At 47.2% G+C, this 17,324-nt stretch overlaps 1 protein-coding gene across 1 annotated transcript in view; it reads left to right on the top strand.

The window, feature by feature from the left end:
• Nucleotides 1–17,324, top strand: part of LOC149437920 (uncharacterized) — a 42,142-nt gene that overhangs the window by 12,328 nt on the left and 12,490 nt on the right. Inside the window, 3 exon segments of the mRNA XM_089660486.1 lie at nucleotides 7,652–7,786; nucleotides 11,059–11,131; nucleotides 11,134–11,238. Coding sequence (XP_089516612.1) covers nucleotides 7,652–7,786; nucleotides 11,059–11,131; nucleotides 11,134–11,238 — 313 coding nt within the window.

Below are 17,324 nucleotides of genomic sequence, written 5' to 3'. Positions count from 1 at the left end.
ATGCTCAATCCGCAGATCCGATCCATTCTGTGGGGATCATCGGAAGGGGTGTCACCAAGTGTTACCGCACCGGGTGACACCAACCCTAGGGACGCCTCTGCTCCGATCCATTATGCTCAATCCGCAGATCTGATCCATCCTGCGGGGATCGTCCGCATGCAACCTATACAGGGTGACACCGGAGCCGCTCCAAGAAAAGGTAAGTTGTAAAGAAAGCCGACGATCCCCCCAGGATGGAGTCCGATCCATTCTGCTCAATCCGCAGATCCGATCCATTCTGCGGGGATCGTCGGAGGGGGTGTCACCAAGTGTTACCGCACCGGGTGACACCTACCGTAGGGACGCCTCTGGCTGGGCATACAATTTAATAGACCATTAAATGTATATTTAAAATGCAAGCAGTGTAAGTACCTCAATTTGATGTGGTATTAAATACTCGTACAACAGAGCTTAGGTAGAGGGAGAAATAGCAAATGTAGCCAACTGATTGTGTTGATCATAGGAAGAAAGAGCAAAGTGACAGGAAGATGAGAGCATCAGTCTAATGCTGCTCCTCCACTGTCCAGTCATAAGCTGGGGAAGGAAAAGACTTCTCAAAATGCAGCAAGAGATCGATCAGGTCCTCTGCCCTGCTCTGTGTTGTGTGGCAGAGCTGTGTAAATCTCAGGACTGGATGGGCAGAGATACAAATCCATTGGCAGCTACATTATATGTTTCATCTTAGTGTTTTGTTGTTTCCTTGGGGTCCGGCTTCATAAGCACCTAAAGATCTCATTAGCATAGGTCTTAGAGGAGTCAGTCCCGCTTTTCAGCTTAGCTCACACTTATTCTTCATGATGGCGTTCAGTACAAAAGAATTTATTTTGCATCTCTTGAGGGACACTGGAATGCTTAACCATTGGGTTATACTGCCACCTACAGAAGGATTGGACACTAACAAACCAGAAAACTGTAGGTCAGCCCAGCATGTCTTGACATACCATGTTTTTTTTTGCTAGCATCCTAGGAGGATGGAAATCTTTTCTTTAGCTCTCCTGTTTCAAAGATGAACCATTGACGTTTCTAGGAAGTTTTCTTCTTTATTCTTTTCTTCCGTCAAGTCTCTCTACACTAGTGATCTCCAACCTATGGCCCAGGGGTCAAATGCGACCCTTTGGTTGCCTTCATCCAGCTCTTGGGGCACTATTCCTCCCACTGACACCAACATTTGGGCATAATTGCTCCCAATGACACCAATGATGCGGCACTATTCCTCCCACTGACACCAATGATGCGGCACTATTCCTCCCACTGACACCAACGATGGGACACTATTCCTCCCACTGACATCAATGATGCGGCACTATTCCTCCCACTGACACCAATGATGGGGCACTATTCCTCCCACTGACACCAATGATGGGACACTATTCCTCCCACTGACATCAATGATGGGGCACTATTCCTCCCACTGATACCAATGATGCGGCACTATTCCTCCCACTGATACCAATGATGGGGCACTATTCCTCCCACTGACACCAATGATGGGACACTATTCCTCCCACTGACACCAATGATGGGGCACTATTCCTCCCACTGATACCAATGATGCGGCACTATTCCTCCCACTGACACCAATGATGGGGCACTATTCCTCCCACTGATACCAATGATGGGGCACTATTCCTCCCGCTGCCACAAATGATGGAGCACTATTCCTCCCACTGACACCAACAATGGGGCACTATTCCTCCCGCTGATACCAATGATGGGGCACTATTCATCCCACTGACACCAATGATGGGGCACTATTCCTCCCACTGATACCAATGATAGGGCACTATTCCTCCCGCTGCCACCAATGATGGGGCACTATTCCTCCCGCTGCCACAAATGATGGAGCACTATTCCTCCCACTGACACCAACAATGGGGCACTATTCCTCCCGCTGATACCAATGATGGGCACTATTTCTCCCACTGACACCAACAATGGGGCATAATTCCTCCCACTGACACCAACAATGGGGCATAATTCCTCCCACTGACACCAATTATGGGGCACTATTCCTCCTGCTGACACCAATTATGGGGCACTATTCCTCCCACTGATACCATTGATAGGGCACTATTCCTCCTACTGACACCATTGATAGGGCACTATTCCTCCTACTGACACCATTGATAGGGACACTATTCCTCCCACTGATACCAATGATGGAGCACTATTCCTCCCACTGACACCAATGATGGGGCACTATTCCTCCCTCTGTTACCAATGATGGGGCACTATTCCTCCCACTGACACCAATGATGGGGCACTATTCCTCCCACTGACACCAATTATAGGGCACTATTCCTCCTACTTATACCAAAGATGGGGCACTATTCCTCCTACTGACACAAACAATGGAGCATAATCCCTCCACTAACACCAATGATGGGGCTGTATTCCTCCCACTGACACCAATGATGGGGCACTATTCCTCCCACTGATACCAATTACGAGGCACTATTCCTCCCACTGACACCAACAATGGGGCATAATTCCTCCCACTGACAACAACAATGGAGTATAATTCCTCCCACTAACACCAATGATGGGGCCCTATTCCTCCCACTGATACCAATGATGGGGCCCTATTCCTCCCACTGATACCAATGATGGGGCATAATTCCTCCACTGACACCAATGATGGGGCATAATTCTTCCACTGACACCAATGATGGGGCATAATTCCTCCACTGACACCAATGATGGGGCATAATTCCTCCACTGACACCAATAATGGGGCACTATTCCTCCCTCTGACACCAAAAGTGGGGCATAATTCCTCCCACTGAAACCAACGATGGGGCACTATTCCTCCCACTGACACCAATGATGGGGCATAATTCCTCCACGGACACTAATGATGGGGCATAATTCCTCCACGGACACTAATAATGGGGCACTATTCCTCCCTCTGACACCAAAAGTGGGGCACTATTCCTCCCACTGATACCAACAATGGGGCGCTATTCATCCTACTAACACCAATGTTAGGGCACTATGTCTTCCACTGACAACAATGATGGGACACTATTCCCCCCACAGATACCAATAATGAGGCATAATTCCTCCCACTGACACCAATGATTGGGTACTATTCCCCCAACTGACACCAGGAAATGTTCTACTCCCATTAGCCATTGGCAACAGTCCAACCCCCTAAAGTCTGAAGGACAGTAAACTGGCCCTTTGTTTAGAAAGTTTGGAGACCCCTGATCTAGACCACTGTTTTTTGTTTCTCTGATTTGCAGCTACTCTGTGTGGTTGTCCTCAGCCTGGCCTTCACCGTGCTACCTTCGGACCCTGCTGATCTGGATGTTGTGGGACTAGCCTGGAAGTGACCTTCAGGCACTGGGTTCTGCATGGGGCACTTTCTAGACTCTGGACAAGTCAGCCGTGGACCGTATTCCAGGTCCAGAGCCACTGGCATTGCCTGTATAAAATCTCAGTGAGTAGGCTGATCAGACCAAGAAATGAGAACTCCCTTTGTTTTATTGGTCACTGGGCGCCATTGTTCCCCATTTCCATTTTTGCTTTGCCATATTATGGTTAATGCTGATGGCATACGCTGGGTGGACTGTCGCTTTTCACTCCACGCTCTCTTTCCCGCTATGCAGCATGGTGGAAGCATCTCTTTGCTGCTCTTCCTGCTGCAATGGGCCACGTGGAACTTTGATCTGAGATCCATTCCTGCTGTCTGCCTAGAGTGGCTTTGGTGACCTTCAGCCCTGTGGTCCCTGATGCTCATCTGCTACCAGCTGCTGGAGGCCCCATCACTTCTTATCCTGAGCCAGCTTGTTGCCTAACGCATTGTGGCCACTACATGGCCCATTCTAGACACAAGAGGGATAGGGGTTAACAGTCCCAGTTCTAATGTATCAGGTGCCACCCACTTACTTTCTACTAATCGGTCGTGGATTGTTTGCAGGGGTTATATAGGACCCATATCCCCTTCACCGAAAGTGCCTTTTTTGCACACATTTACAAAATCAATATCCAAAGAACTTCTGAAAGAGTCCCTGAAGAATAAAATGGTGGTAGTTACAGATTTGTATGTCACATGATATTAACTAGAAGATACAAGGTCTCTTTCCTTGTTGCTTCCTGGTCTTCACCTGCAAGGAACCCTTTCTGGTCTTCTATAGAGACAAGGTGGTGTTCTTCGTGCTGTGTGGGCTGGATGGCGGGTGATCCTCATGACTCTAAGCCCACGGGGTTCTTGGGCTATGCCAGGCAGTGTGGGCCCTGCACAGGGGGTACCTTTCCCGTGCACATGCTCATCAATGCCCCAAGACAAGGCGGCGGCTGTTTTCAGGTGAAATCAACCTTAAGGCAGGCCCCCCCAACGTAGAGATGAGCCATGTGCCGCGGACACCACTAAGCCTATGCTCACTCCACCCATCCTGTGTACCTCTGCCACCTCACTCCTGGTGACAGAATGAGGTCCCACTGTGCACCTAGCGTGGACCTCACGTGTGCACTTTATTAACTCTTTCTTTTCCCATACCAAGCCTTGAGGCTGAGAGTCCCTGTAATGTGGGTTGGTCCCGGTTGCCATGGGAAGCTGACCACTGGAAAGGGAGTCAAGCAGCAACCCCCTCGCTATTGGAGGATGCCTCACCCTACCCAGGTACCACGCTTCACGACAGGATACTCTTCACTTTACACCAGTCCTTTGGTTACTTGTTGCAACCACTTTCCTCCTTCACTCCGATACTGAGTAAATCTGTTGTGACTGACTTGCTTCATACCCTGTATGTGCCTTGACTGACCCAAGATAGACAACCTGCCAGGTGACTGTCATGCACCCCTTTAGTAACTTCAGACCAGGCTTAGAAAGAGTTTAACAACTTTACTGAAAGTTCAGTCACCAACATAAAGTGCAACACAGTTCTAACAAGTCCTAATCCTAACTAGCTAAGATGTGGCTGCCTAAGAGGGCAATAGTCCAACATTGGATCCAACATTGGAGCAAACTGGAGAAATGGTCGGTCCTTGGGTGGACTGCAGGGCCCAGCAGTCCCCCTCCACAAAAGCGGCGTCATGGCATCCTAAAACCCAGGCTCGTACCACGATCCAAGACACAGACCGGATCCCAAGAGCAATCAAAAGCAAAGGCCCCAGTACCCAGCCTTCCACCTTATATATTAGCAGCACAGGGCGGGTAGGCTGAGTCCCAAAAGCCCGGAAAAAAAGGACAGACCAGTTTACCACCTTCTCCTAGCCTGGGCCAGCCACTGCTTACTACCTAAGGTAGGCAACCTGTCTACATCTGCTTTTCACTTTACCAGGATATTGTCCTCCTTTCCCATTGGCTTTGGTTCATCAGAAGGAAGCTTCCTTCCATTTTCTGGATGTGGTTCAGGCTGTGCAAGTTTCTCAGCCACTTCTTCTTTCAGAACGATTGATTTCTGTTAGCTCAGATAAACCATCACTCAGACTTGGGGTCTCAAGATCAGGCTGCCCCCTTCCCTGTAAAGGCTCACTCTTGCTAGGATAGCGTTTGCCTCTCGGACTTTTCAGGTTCTGTTTCCCAGATATGCAAGGTTGCCACCGGCTCCTCTGTTCACATGTTCTCTTAAGTTCCACCAGGTGGACTTCTTGGCCTTCAGGACCTTCAAGCTGCCCCAGGTCTTCTTACATTGGGCCATTTAGCCATCGTCCGCTGCTGCCTACCGAATCCCAAAAGTTTGACTTCCAGTGTCCCTTAATAAAATTCTAGAAAACCATTTTACAGGGATTAAAAGACCATATATATACAGTCATGGCCGAAATTGTTGGCACCCTTGATATTTCTCCAGGAAATCATGTATTTCTCACGAAACGTATTGCATTAACACATGTTTTGCTATACACATGTTTATTCCCTTTGTGTGTATTGGGACAAAACAAAAAAAGGGAGGAAAGAAAGCAAATTCGACATAATGTCACACAAACCTCCAAAAATGGGCTGGACAAAAGTATTGGCACCCTTTCACAACTGCGGATAAATAAGAATGTTACAAGCATGTGATGCTCCTGTAAACTCACCTGGGGCAAGTAACAGGTGTGGGCAATATAGAAATCACACCTGAAAGCAGATAAAAAGGAGAGACGTTCACTTAACCTTTGCATTGTGTGTCTGTCTGTGCCACACTAAGCATGGACAACAGAAAGAGGAGACGAGAACTGTCTGAGGACCTGAGAACCAAAATTGTGGCAAAATATCAACAATCTCAAGGTTACAAGTCCATCTCCAGAGAACTAGATTTGCCTTTGTCCACAGTGCGCAACATTATCAAGAAGTTTGCAACCCATGGCACTGTAGCTAATCTCCCTGGTCGTGGACGGATGAGGAAAATTGATGAAAGATTGCAACGCAGAATAGTCCGGATGGTGGATAAGCAGCCCCAAACATGTTCCAAAGACATTCAAGCTGTCCTGCAGGCTCAGGGAGCATCAGTGTCAGCGCGAACTATCCGTCGACATTTAAATGAAATGAAACGCTATGGCAGGAGACCCAGGAGGACCCCACTGCTGACACAGAGACATAAAAAAGCAAGACTACAGTTTGCCAAAATGTACTTGAGTAAGCCAAAAGCCTTCTGGGAAAACGTCTTGTGGACAGATGAGACCAAGATAGAGCTTTTCGGTAAAGCACATCATTCTACTGTTTACCGAAAACGGAATGAGGCCTACAAAGAACAAAACACAGTACCTACGGTAAAATATGGTGGAGGTTCAATGATGTTTTGGGGTTGTTTTGCTGCCTCTGGCACTGGGTGCCTTGACTGTGTGCAAGGCATCATGAAATCTGAGGATTACCAAAGGATTTTGGGTCGCACTGTAGGGCCCAGTGTCAGAAAGCTGGGTTTGCGTCCAAGATCCTGGGTCTTCCAGCAGGACAATGACCCCAAACATACGTCAAAAAGCACTCAGAAATGGATGGCAAAGAAGCGCTGGAGAGTTCTGAAGTGGCCAGCAATGAGCCCAGATCTAAATCCCATTGAACACCTGTGGAGAGATCTTAAAATTGCTGTTGGGAAAAGGTGTCCTTCCAATAAGAGAGACCTGGAGCTGTTTGCAAAGGAAGAGTGGTCCAAAATTCCGGGTGAGAGGTGTCAGAAGCTTATTGATGGTTATAGGAAGCGACTGATTTCAGTTATGTTTTCCAAAGGGTGTGCAACCAAATATTAAGTTAAGGGTGCCAATACTTTTGTCCAGCCCATTTTTGGGGTTTTGTGTGACATTATGTCATATTTGCTTTTCTGCCTCTGTTTTATATTTGTTCCAATACATACAAAGGGAATAAACATGTGTATAGCAAAACATGTGTTAATGCAATACCTTTTTTGTGTGAAATACTTGATTTTCAGGAAAAATATCAAGGGTGCCAACAATTTCGGCCATGACTGTATATATTTCCCCAGTAGCCTAAAAAAAGGCCCTCCCCCACCAATCTCTTTTATGTTTCTAAACCCTATTAATGTTGGAAGCTGTAGAAACGTCTCAAATCTCTGCTTTGTATTTTGACTTTTTTGCTTTTGTTGTTGTTGTAGTAGGTGGATGTGTGCAGACACAGGCCTTGACCTGTCCATTGTGTGTCCGTAATTAATCATCGTATTGTATCCTTTTGTAGACCGAAGCAGAGCTTGCTCGAAATTTCCCAGGAAACAGAGTTTCCAGCTCTTACAGCTCAGCAGTCCCAAGACTTCCAACAAATCCATCAAGAGTTGATCGCTTGGTTGTGGATGAGTTTCGAGAACAAGCCAGAGTAAGGACTGAAGAAAAAAAAAAAAAAATCAAACTTCACCGCCGAGCCTCACCATGTAGAACTGGTTACCATTGGGTTGATGCAAGAATCTGAATAGTAATTTCTGAAATCATTCAAATTAAGCGCGGCAATTGTTACTTTTTCCCACTTGTTGACCATAGAGCTTGAGAGCCATGACGTTTCACAGTAGCTGCCCCAACAATTCCCCAACAATTGCCCTAACAATTGCCCCAACGACTGCTGAGACTTTACATACTGTCTCCCGATTCCTGAATGAAGTTTGACCCGGTTTATAAATTCATTTATAATTAATTATATAGATTCTTGCATTAGCTATATTGTGACTGGTTCTGTTTAACGGTGACCATGTTTTCGGGTCATTTAGACAGTTCTATGCAGTATCATGTACTGAGAAAAACTTTACCACTTGATGACCTGCTTTTTAACCACTTCCAGTCCAGACACTTTCACCGGCTTCCTGTCCAGACACTTTCACCCGCTTCCTGTCCAGGCCAATTTTCAGCTTTCAGCGTTGTCACACTTTGAATGACAATAGCGCGGTCATGCAACACTGTACCCAGACGAATTTTTTTAGCATTTTTTTGAGACAGATAAAGCTTTATTTTGGTGGTATTTATTCACCACTGGGATTTTTATTTTTTTTTTTTTTGCTATATAAATGAAAAAGTCCCAAAATTTTGAAAAGTGTTTTTCTTATAAAATTTTGCAAATAAATAAAATTTCTTCATAAATCTTGGCCAAAATGTTTTCAGTTATCTTATTAGTAAACAAAAATAACCCTAATTAGTTTATAACCAAAAATTATAAATGAAAAAAATATGTTTTTACATTTTTTGTTTTATTTTTTCATATTTATGTTTTGTTTTTTTACATACTGTCACCCTAGCAGTACAGTGTCACCATAGTGTACTACTTGTGGGGGGTGATGACGATTTGTTTTTTTTTCTTTTTTTTTCTTTTTTTTTACACTGACTGCTTTTACACTCGTATCAATACAATCATAGCAATCATTTCTCCTTCTCTCTGGCTGCATTCTTGCAGCCATTAAGAAATACTGTGAGAGCTATGATTGGTCACAGCTTGTCACATGGTACAAGGCTGTTGTGAATAGCCCTGTACCATGTGATCTCTGTGATCATTCACAGATTTCACACGTAGTAAGCAATGATGTCAGAAGGACATCTTGCTTACTACTATTCATGTGATCACTGATTGGCCAATCAGTGATCATATGATCGGGACCTTACACAGAGGTCCCATACAGCGATTGGCGCGCTCACAGGCTGTGAATGCGGGCGCCGTTTATGAACGGCAACCCGCTCCTGCACTGCGCCCGTTCGGCTGGTTATATACATGGGCCGGACGGGAAGTGGTTAATACATACTACACTATAAACGTTCCTTTGGGCTCCGTGTGGTGAGCTTTCCTTCTAGGAGGATCTCTGGCTAAGGATCCCCATTTTCTGCTCCCCATGGCTCAGTATCTAGCCTAGTCAGTGCTTCCATGTAAGAGCGAACAAACTCATTGACTATTTATACACTGACACTAATTGCAATTTAAAAAGCCACAGATGTGGGACATTAACCTCTAATTGGCATTGTAACCTGTGTGTGTCACCTTGTGTGTCTGTACCAAGGCCAAACATTCCAGGGGGCGGAGACTTCTGATCCGGGGGCGGAGACTTCTGATCCGGGGGTGCGGAGACTTCTGATCCGGGGGTGCGGAGACTTCTGATCCGGGGGTGCGGAGACTTCTGATCCGGGGGTGCGGAGACTTCTGATCCGGGGGTGCGGAGACTTCTGATCCGGGGGTGCGGAGACTTCTGATCCGGGGGTTCGGAGACTTCTGATCCGGGGGTGCGGAGACTTCTGATCTGGGGGGGGCTGAGACTTCTGATCTGGGGGGGGCTGAGACTTCTGATCCGGGGGGGGGGGCTGAGACTTCTGATCTGGGGGGGGCTGAGACTTCTGATCCGGGGGGCTGAGACTTCTGATCCGGGGGGCTGAGACTTCTGATCCGGGGGGCTGAGACTTCTGATCCGGGGGGCTGAGACTTCTGATCCGGGGGGCAGAGACTTATGATCCGGGGGGCTGAGACTTATGATCCGGGGGGCTGAGACTTATGATCCGGGGGGCAGAGACTTATGATCCAGGGGGGTCGGAGACTTCTGATCCGGGCCATTTGGGTGATTTCTGTTATTATGATTTAAAAAGGAGCCAATCAACTATGTGATAATAAATGGCTTCATAGGATCATCATCCTTCAATAAAAGAGCATTTTTTGGCATGATCCGTCATATTTTCAATATCGATGCCAACATTTCACAATTTCTGCCAGGGGATGCAAACTTTTGAGCACAACTGTAAATATCAAGACAACGCTCTTCCCAAAAAATCTCTCTTATAATACAAAAGTGCTGAAAACAGGAACAGCGTCTCTGAAACTCAAAAAAAAAAAAAGGAATAAATTAAAAGGAGAGCCGCTATCAACCCAAGCAGGGCAAACAACCAAACAAAAGTGCTGAAAAACTATAAAAAAGTGTGGGAAAGTGTCCAAAACTACAATGTGTGGAAAACTATTAAAACACATAGCATATTAATAATCAATATATCCTGGAGTGATAAACATCAACAAAAATATTAATAACAGAAGTGTGGGAAAGTGTTCAAGAGAAAAAAAATCAATACATTTGTGAAACAATTCATGAACCAAACATAAAACCAATGGAGAGAAATGTATTAAACCCAACCATGGCACGCCTGTACTTTTTTATTATTGCTAAATGGTTAGCACTTCCTCCTGGCAGTACTAGGGTCGTTGGTTCAAATCCCAACCACGGCACCACCACCTGCCTGGAGTTTGCATGTTCTCCCTGTGCGTGCGTGGTTTCCTCCGTGTACTCCGTTTTCCTCCGACACTCCAAAGACATGCTGGTAGGTTATTTGGCTCCTGTCCAAATTGTGCTTGTATGAATGTGAGTTCGGGACTTTAGATTGTACGCCCCTCAGGGGCGGGGACTAATGTGAATGTACAATATATATGTAAAGCGCTGCGTAAATTGACAGCCCTATATAAGTACCTGAAATAAATAATATATTAATTCATTAACTGATTCTATGAAGTGGCTGTTAGTTATAAGAGGGAATTTTTCTTCTTGAGTCATTTTTTTTAGATCCTTTTTGGCTCATTTTGAATCCGCAAAGTCTTTTTGTTGAATGAGGCTTTTGTTAATGTGTATATTTGTACATCAGGCAGTCTCCCTGGTGAAGATCATGGAGAGAATCCGCGGAGAGAGCCTTCATGTCAACATCGGTCTTGCTTTGGAGCACACCTGGAGGCCATCCACTTGACACAGGCGCGGCGCAAAGATGAAATCGTGAACGCAGCCAATCGTCAGAAGCAAGGAGCCCCTCGCTACAATAATGAGAGAGGTATAATTCTCCAGTCTGCTCAGCAGAAACCGACGTCTGCCATTGCCGTACAATTATCAGGCTTGCCAGGTTCATTATAGCACCAATGGTTCTCAACCAGGCCCGGACTGGGACAAAAAATTGGCCCCGGCATTTTAGACCGAGCAGCCCTTTTAATTTTTTATTTATTTTAACCAAATTACAAATACAGGTGTAGCTCGGTTTATGAATTGAATGCATTCTTAGGGACGTTTATTAAAAATATTGCGAAAATATTGCAAAAAATTTGTAAACTGAAACGCGGTTTCCCATAGGAATGCTTTGAAAACCAATTAATCCGTTCCGGAGGTCAGAAGAAAGTTAGAAAAACGTTGCTGTCACTATAGGTCAGAGCTGGTTTTTAATTGTAATTACCGGCTTTTTTTTCTCTTCACTATAGCTCAGAGAATCAGCTGTCACTCCCCCCCCCCCCCCCCAGCTAAAAGAAAGAAAGTTTCCTTTTAGTGTATTTCCCCCAAGTTAAAAGAAACCATGTTTCTTTTTAGTTTGTTTCCCGAGATAAAAAGAAACAATGTTTCCATTTAGTTTATTTCTGAGATAAAAAGAAACCATGTTTCCTTTTAGTTGCTTTCCTGAGATAAAAGAAACAATGTTTCCTTTTAGTTTGTTTCCGAGATAAAAAGAAAAAATGTTTCCTTTTAGTTTGTTTCCCAAAATAAAAAGAAACAATGTTTCCTTTTATTTTGTTTCCCGAGAAAAGAAACAATGTTTCCTTTTAGTTTCCAGAGAGAAAAAGAAACACTAAAAGGAAACTTTCTTTCTTTTTATCTCTGGAAACTAAAAGGAAACATTGTTTCTTTTTATCTCAGGAAACAAACTAAAAGTAAACATGGTTTCCTTTTATCTCAGGAAACAAACTAAAAGGAAACATTGTTTCTTTTCTCGGAAAACAAACTAAAAGGAAACATTGTTTCTTTTTATTTTGGGAAACAAACTAAAAGGAAACATTGTTTCTTTTAACTCGGGGAAATAGAAAGTTTCCTTTTAGTGTATTTCCCCCCAGTTAAAAGAAACAATGTGTCCATTTAGCAACTTTCTGTCAAAATGTATGGCGGACGGGAAGTGGTTAAATGCAGGACACCATGTTGGGTCAAGAACTGTCTCTCTCCTACAATGTGAGTGATACTGTGGGAGTGTGAGCGGCACTGTGGGAGGCTGAGGGTACTCAGTGGGCCAGGAGGATCAGGAAGCTCTGCAGCAGACTTGCTGGGGCCCTATAGGATGAGGTTTCTGGAGGAAGCTGGAGGCCACTGTTGGAGGTTGGGGTAGCTAGGGAGGGCTGGAGGCTCAGTAGCAGGCTGGGGAGCACTATGAGAGCAGGGTGGCACTGTGGGAGGTTATGGGATCTCCAGTTATTTGGAATCATTGAAGAAAACAGGCCACAGCCCAGTGACTGAGAACAGGCCTGGACTGGCCATCGGGCACAGTGGGCATTTGATTGGCTATCAGTTGGTAAAGTGGAGGCAATGGCTGGTCTCTGATGTCTTCACTTTAACTTCCTCTCTCCAGTATCATTCACATTGTAAGAGATAGACAGGGACCAAAGCATCCTCCCTGCACAGTTATACACAATCTCTACAAAATGTGTTACTGGACAAGCAGCACTCACTTTATCTGGGGGTCTGTGGTGTCTGTGGCTGCAGTGACACCTATCCTGACATGCAGCGATGGAGCTTCTTCTCCAGCTCCGCCCCTTTATAGTTAGCTGACCTCTAGTCTGCTCCCCCCCCCCCCTCGGTCCAGATGACCATGCAGTGAATTGAATGGCATGGCTGGCTGGCTGAACGTGGTAAAGGCTGGGTGAGTGGCACAGGCTCAAGGAGTAGCCCAGCTGCTGCAGCTGTTTGGACATTGGGCCCACCATTCAGATGCCCAGTGTGCCCGATGGCCAGTCCAGGCCTGTTCTCAATCATTGGGCTGTGGCTTGCCTTCTTCCACGATTCCAAACAGCTGCAGATCCCATAATCTCCCACAGTGCCTCCCTGCTCTCATAGTGCTCCCAAGCCTGCTACTGAGCCTCCAGTCCTCCCCATCTACCCCAACCTCCAACAGTGTCCCACAGTGGCCTCCAGCTTCCTCCAGAAACCTCATCCCCTATAGGGCCAGCAAGTCTGCTGCAGAGCTTCCTACCCCTCCTGGCCCCCTGAGTACCCTCAGCCTCCACAGTGCCGTTCAGGCTCCCACAGTCCCCCTTAGTTCTCTGCAGAGCCTCCAGGCCCATCATAGTGTACCCAACTACCAAGTGTCCCATATCATCCTCTTTCTCCAGAAACCTCATCCCCTTTAGGCTGCAGGAGTCTCCTAACCCTCCAGGCCCCTGGGTACCCTCAGCCTCCACAGTGCCCCCCCCCCCCCCAGCTTGCTACAGAGCCTTCAGCCCTCCATAGTGCCGCCAACCTCCAACATTGTCCAACAGTGCCCGCCAAGTACCTGCAGAAACTTCATCCCCCATAATGCCACCAAGTCTTCTGCAGAGTCACCTAACCCTGCAGGCCCCTTGAGTACCCTCAGCCCCCACAGTGCTGCTCCGCCACCCACAGTGCCCCTAGATTCCTGCAGAGCCTCTAGCCCTATATAGTGCCCCATCTACCAACAGTGTCCCACAGCGTCATCTATCCTTCTCCAGAAACCTCCTTCCCTATAGGGTCACCAAGTCTGCTTCCGAGCTTCGTAACCCTCCAGGTCCCCTGAGTACTCTCAGCTCCCACAGTGCTGCTCAGTCTCCCTCATTGCCATCCCTCCAGTTTCCTGCAGAGCATCCAGCCCTCCAACGTGCCTCTGACTACCAACAGTGTTCCCCAGGTACTCTAACTTTCTCCAGAAACCTCATCCCCACTAGGGCCACCAAGTCTGCTGCAGAGCTTCCTAACCCTCCAGGCCCCCTGAGTACCCTCAGCCTCCCCAGTGCCGCTCAGCCTCCCACAGTGCCCCCCAGCTTGTTGTAGAGCCTCCAGCCCTCCATAGTGCCCCCATCCACCAAAAGTGTCCCACAGTGCCCTCCAGCTTCCTCCAGAATCTCATCCCCTATAGGGCCACCAAGTCTTTTGCAGAGTCTCCTAACCCTCCAGGCTCCTTGAGTACCCTCAGCTTCTTTACTGCCGCTCAGCCTCCCACAGTGCCCCCAAGTTTCCTTAAAAACCTCCAGCCCTCAACTACCAACAGTGTCCAACAGTGCCCTCCAGCTTCCTCCAGAGACCTAATCCCTTATAGCACCACCATGTCTGCTGCAGAGTCTTCTAACCCTCCAGGCCCCCTGAGTACCCTCAGCCTCCACAGTGCCTCTCAGCTTCCCACAGTGCCCCCCAGCTTGTTGTAGAGCCTCCAGCCCTCCATAGTGCCCCCAACTACCAACAGTGTCCCACAGTGTCCTCCCAACTTCCTTCAGAAACCTCATCCCCACAAGCGCCACCAAGTCTGCTGCAGAGCTTCCTAACCCTCCAGGCCCCCTGAGTACCACAGTGCTGCCCATCCTCCCAGTGACCCCAAGCTTGCTGCAAGTCCTCCATAGTGCCCCGACCTCCAGCACTGATCAGCAGGGCCCTCCAGAATCTTCCCCGTACAGGGGCACTAGGTCTGCTGCAAAGTCCCCTCACTCTTGGGCAATGGAGGATTTTGGAAGAATTTACTGTGTTCTGGTCTCAAAAAGTTTGAGAACCACTGGAATAGAGGACAGGGGCCCAGGCTGGTGTAGATTGCTGCACTTACTATGGGTGGCCCATTGATCTAAGGCGGCATTTCTCAACTTTATATGGTGGTGTGCCTTTGCGTTTGATGCTTTCTCCAGCACTGTTTTGCAGTTTGTTTGCGTTTTCTACATGCGTTTTTGATGCATTTTGACGCGTTTTTACTGCGTTTTTTCTTTTGTTTGTTTTTTTTAAGTGAATTTTTTTTTTTTGCTGGGCAGAATAAAACTCAAAAAATGCGGCAAAAACACACTTGCCATGCATTTCAGTAGATTATCCATTGAAATAGGTTGTGGCAAAAACACTGCTTTTTGCTTTTAACTGCTTCCCAACCGCCCTATAACAGAAATACTGCTACAGAGCGGCACGGCCGCGCAAAATCATGTGTGTATATATATATATACGTGATTTCGCATTTCTGGGTAAATTGTGCGCACACACATTTGCAGCTGTGGCTGTCAATCAACGGGTCCCGGCCGGTGATTACTCGCCTGTGCCCGGTGATTGCTGAGGATCTCCGACGGGGAGGAGAACTGTTTGTAAACAAAACAGTTTCTCTTGTTAGCTCCTGCACACTGCTTGGATGGCTCTGTACAGCACAGCCATACAAAGCAGTGTGCTTACAGTGAAGCCCCCTAGTAAAACACACCCAGCACACAGTTAACCCTTTGATTGTCCCTCATGTTAACCCCATTCCTGTTCAGTGCCATTCATACAGTGTCAGTGCTTTTTTTTTTAGCACTGATCACTATATTGGTGTCACTGGGGGTGTCGGTGACACCAAGTCAGTCCCCCCCCCCCCCCGTGTCAGAATGCCCGCCGCAGTCCCGCTGGTCGCCGATCGCCACCATTACTAGTAGAAAAAAAAATCCCAGTATATATCCCACTATTTGTAAACGCTATAACCAATTAATTTACACGTATTGGGATTTTTTTTAGCAAAGCCACGGAGCAGAGTACATTTTGGCCTAAATTTATGGACATTTGATTTTTAAATTTTTTTTTACTGGACATGTTTTATAGCAAAAAGTCAAAAGTATTGGGGTTTTTTTTTCCAAAATTTTCGTTATTTTTTTTTTTTTTTAGTGCAAAAAATAAAAAAAATAAACGCACAGGCGATCAAATACCACCAAAAGAAAGCTCAATTATTGGGAAAAAATCACATATCGTAGAATACATTTTGACCTAAATTTATGCCGAAATTAGATTTTTTAAATTTTTTTTACTGGACATGTTTAATAGCAATAAGTAAAAAAAATTGTTTTTTTTTTTCTCAAAATTGTCGGTCTTTTTTTTATAGTGCAAAAAATAAAAACCGCACAGGCAATCAAATACCACCAAAAAAAAGCTCAATTCGTGGGAAAAAAAGGCCATAAATTTAATTTTGGGTGCAGTGTTGCATGACCGTGCAATTGTCAGTTAACTTCTTGCCGACCGCGCATAGCCGAATGACGGCTTCACCGCGGCCGGCCAGTTCTGAGTGGACGTCATATGACGTCCTCCCAGAACGCGCTCTCCTGCGCGCCCCAGGGGGCGCGCACCCGGCGATCTCCGTGATCGCTGTGTCCTACGGACACAGCTGATCACGTGATGTGGTGAAAGGCCGATCCCACCGGCCTTTTACCACGTGATCAGCGGTGTCCAATGACACGCTGATCACAGGGAAATGCAAGTGCCGGTTCTCGGCTGCACTTTCCTCACGCTGTCAGATCGTGAGGAAAGTACTGCCGAGAACCGGCAGTTGTCAGAGCGGGGATCGGCACCGATCATCAGGGCACTGATGATCAGTGCCCTGATGATCGGTGCCCAGCAGTGACACCCGCAAGTTCCGCCCAGCAGTGCACCCACTAGCCCCGCCCACCCGTTCCCAGCAGTGCCCCCACCTGTGCCCAGCAGTGCCCCCACCTGTGCCCAGCAGTGCCCCCACCTGTGCCACTCTGCAGTGCCACCTACCTGTGCCCAGAAGTGCCACCTACATGTGCCCAGCAGTGCCACCCACCTGTGCCCACCCACCAGTGCCACCCACCTGTGCCCACCAGTGCCACCCACCAGTGCCACCCACCTGTGCCCACCCACCAGTGCCACCCACCAGTGCAGCCCAGCAGTGCTGCCAGTCAGTGCCACCAGTCAGTGCCCAGGGGTTGTGCCAGTCAGTGCCGCCAGTCAGTGCCCAGAAGTGATGCCAGTCAGTGCCGTCTATCAGTACCCATCATCAGTGTCACCTATCAGTGCCGCCTATCAGTGCTGCATATCAGTGCCGCCTATCCGTGACCCCTAATTAGTGCTGTCTATCAGTGCCGCCTATCCGTGCCACCTCATTAGTACTGCCTATCAGTGCCCTTTAGTGCTGCCTATCAGTGCCCA

The sequence above is a fragment of the Staurois parvus genome, unplaced genomic scaffold, assembly GCF_062004578.1.
Source record: "Staurois parvus isolate SC_StPar_1 unplaced genomic scaffold, SC_StPar_1.0 ptg001245l, whole genome shotgun sequence".
Classification (NCBI taxonomy): Eukaryota; Metazoa; Chordata; class Amphibia; order Anura; family Ranidae; genus Staurois; species Staurois parvus.
This window is presented reverse-complemented; position numbering and strand designations above follow the sequence as displayed.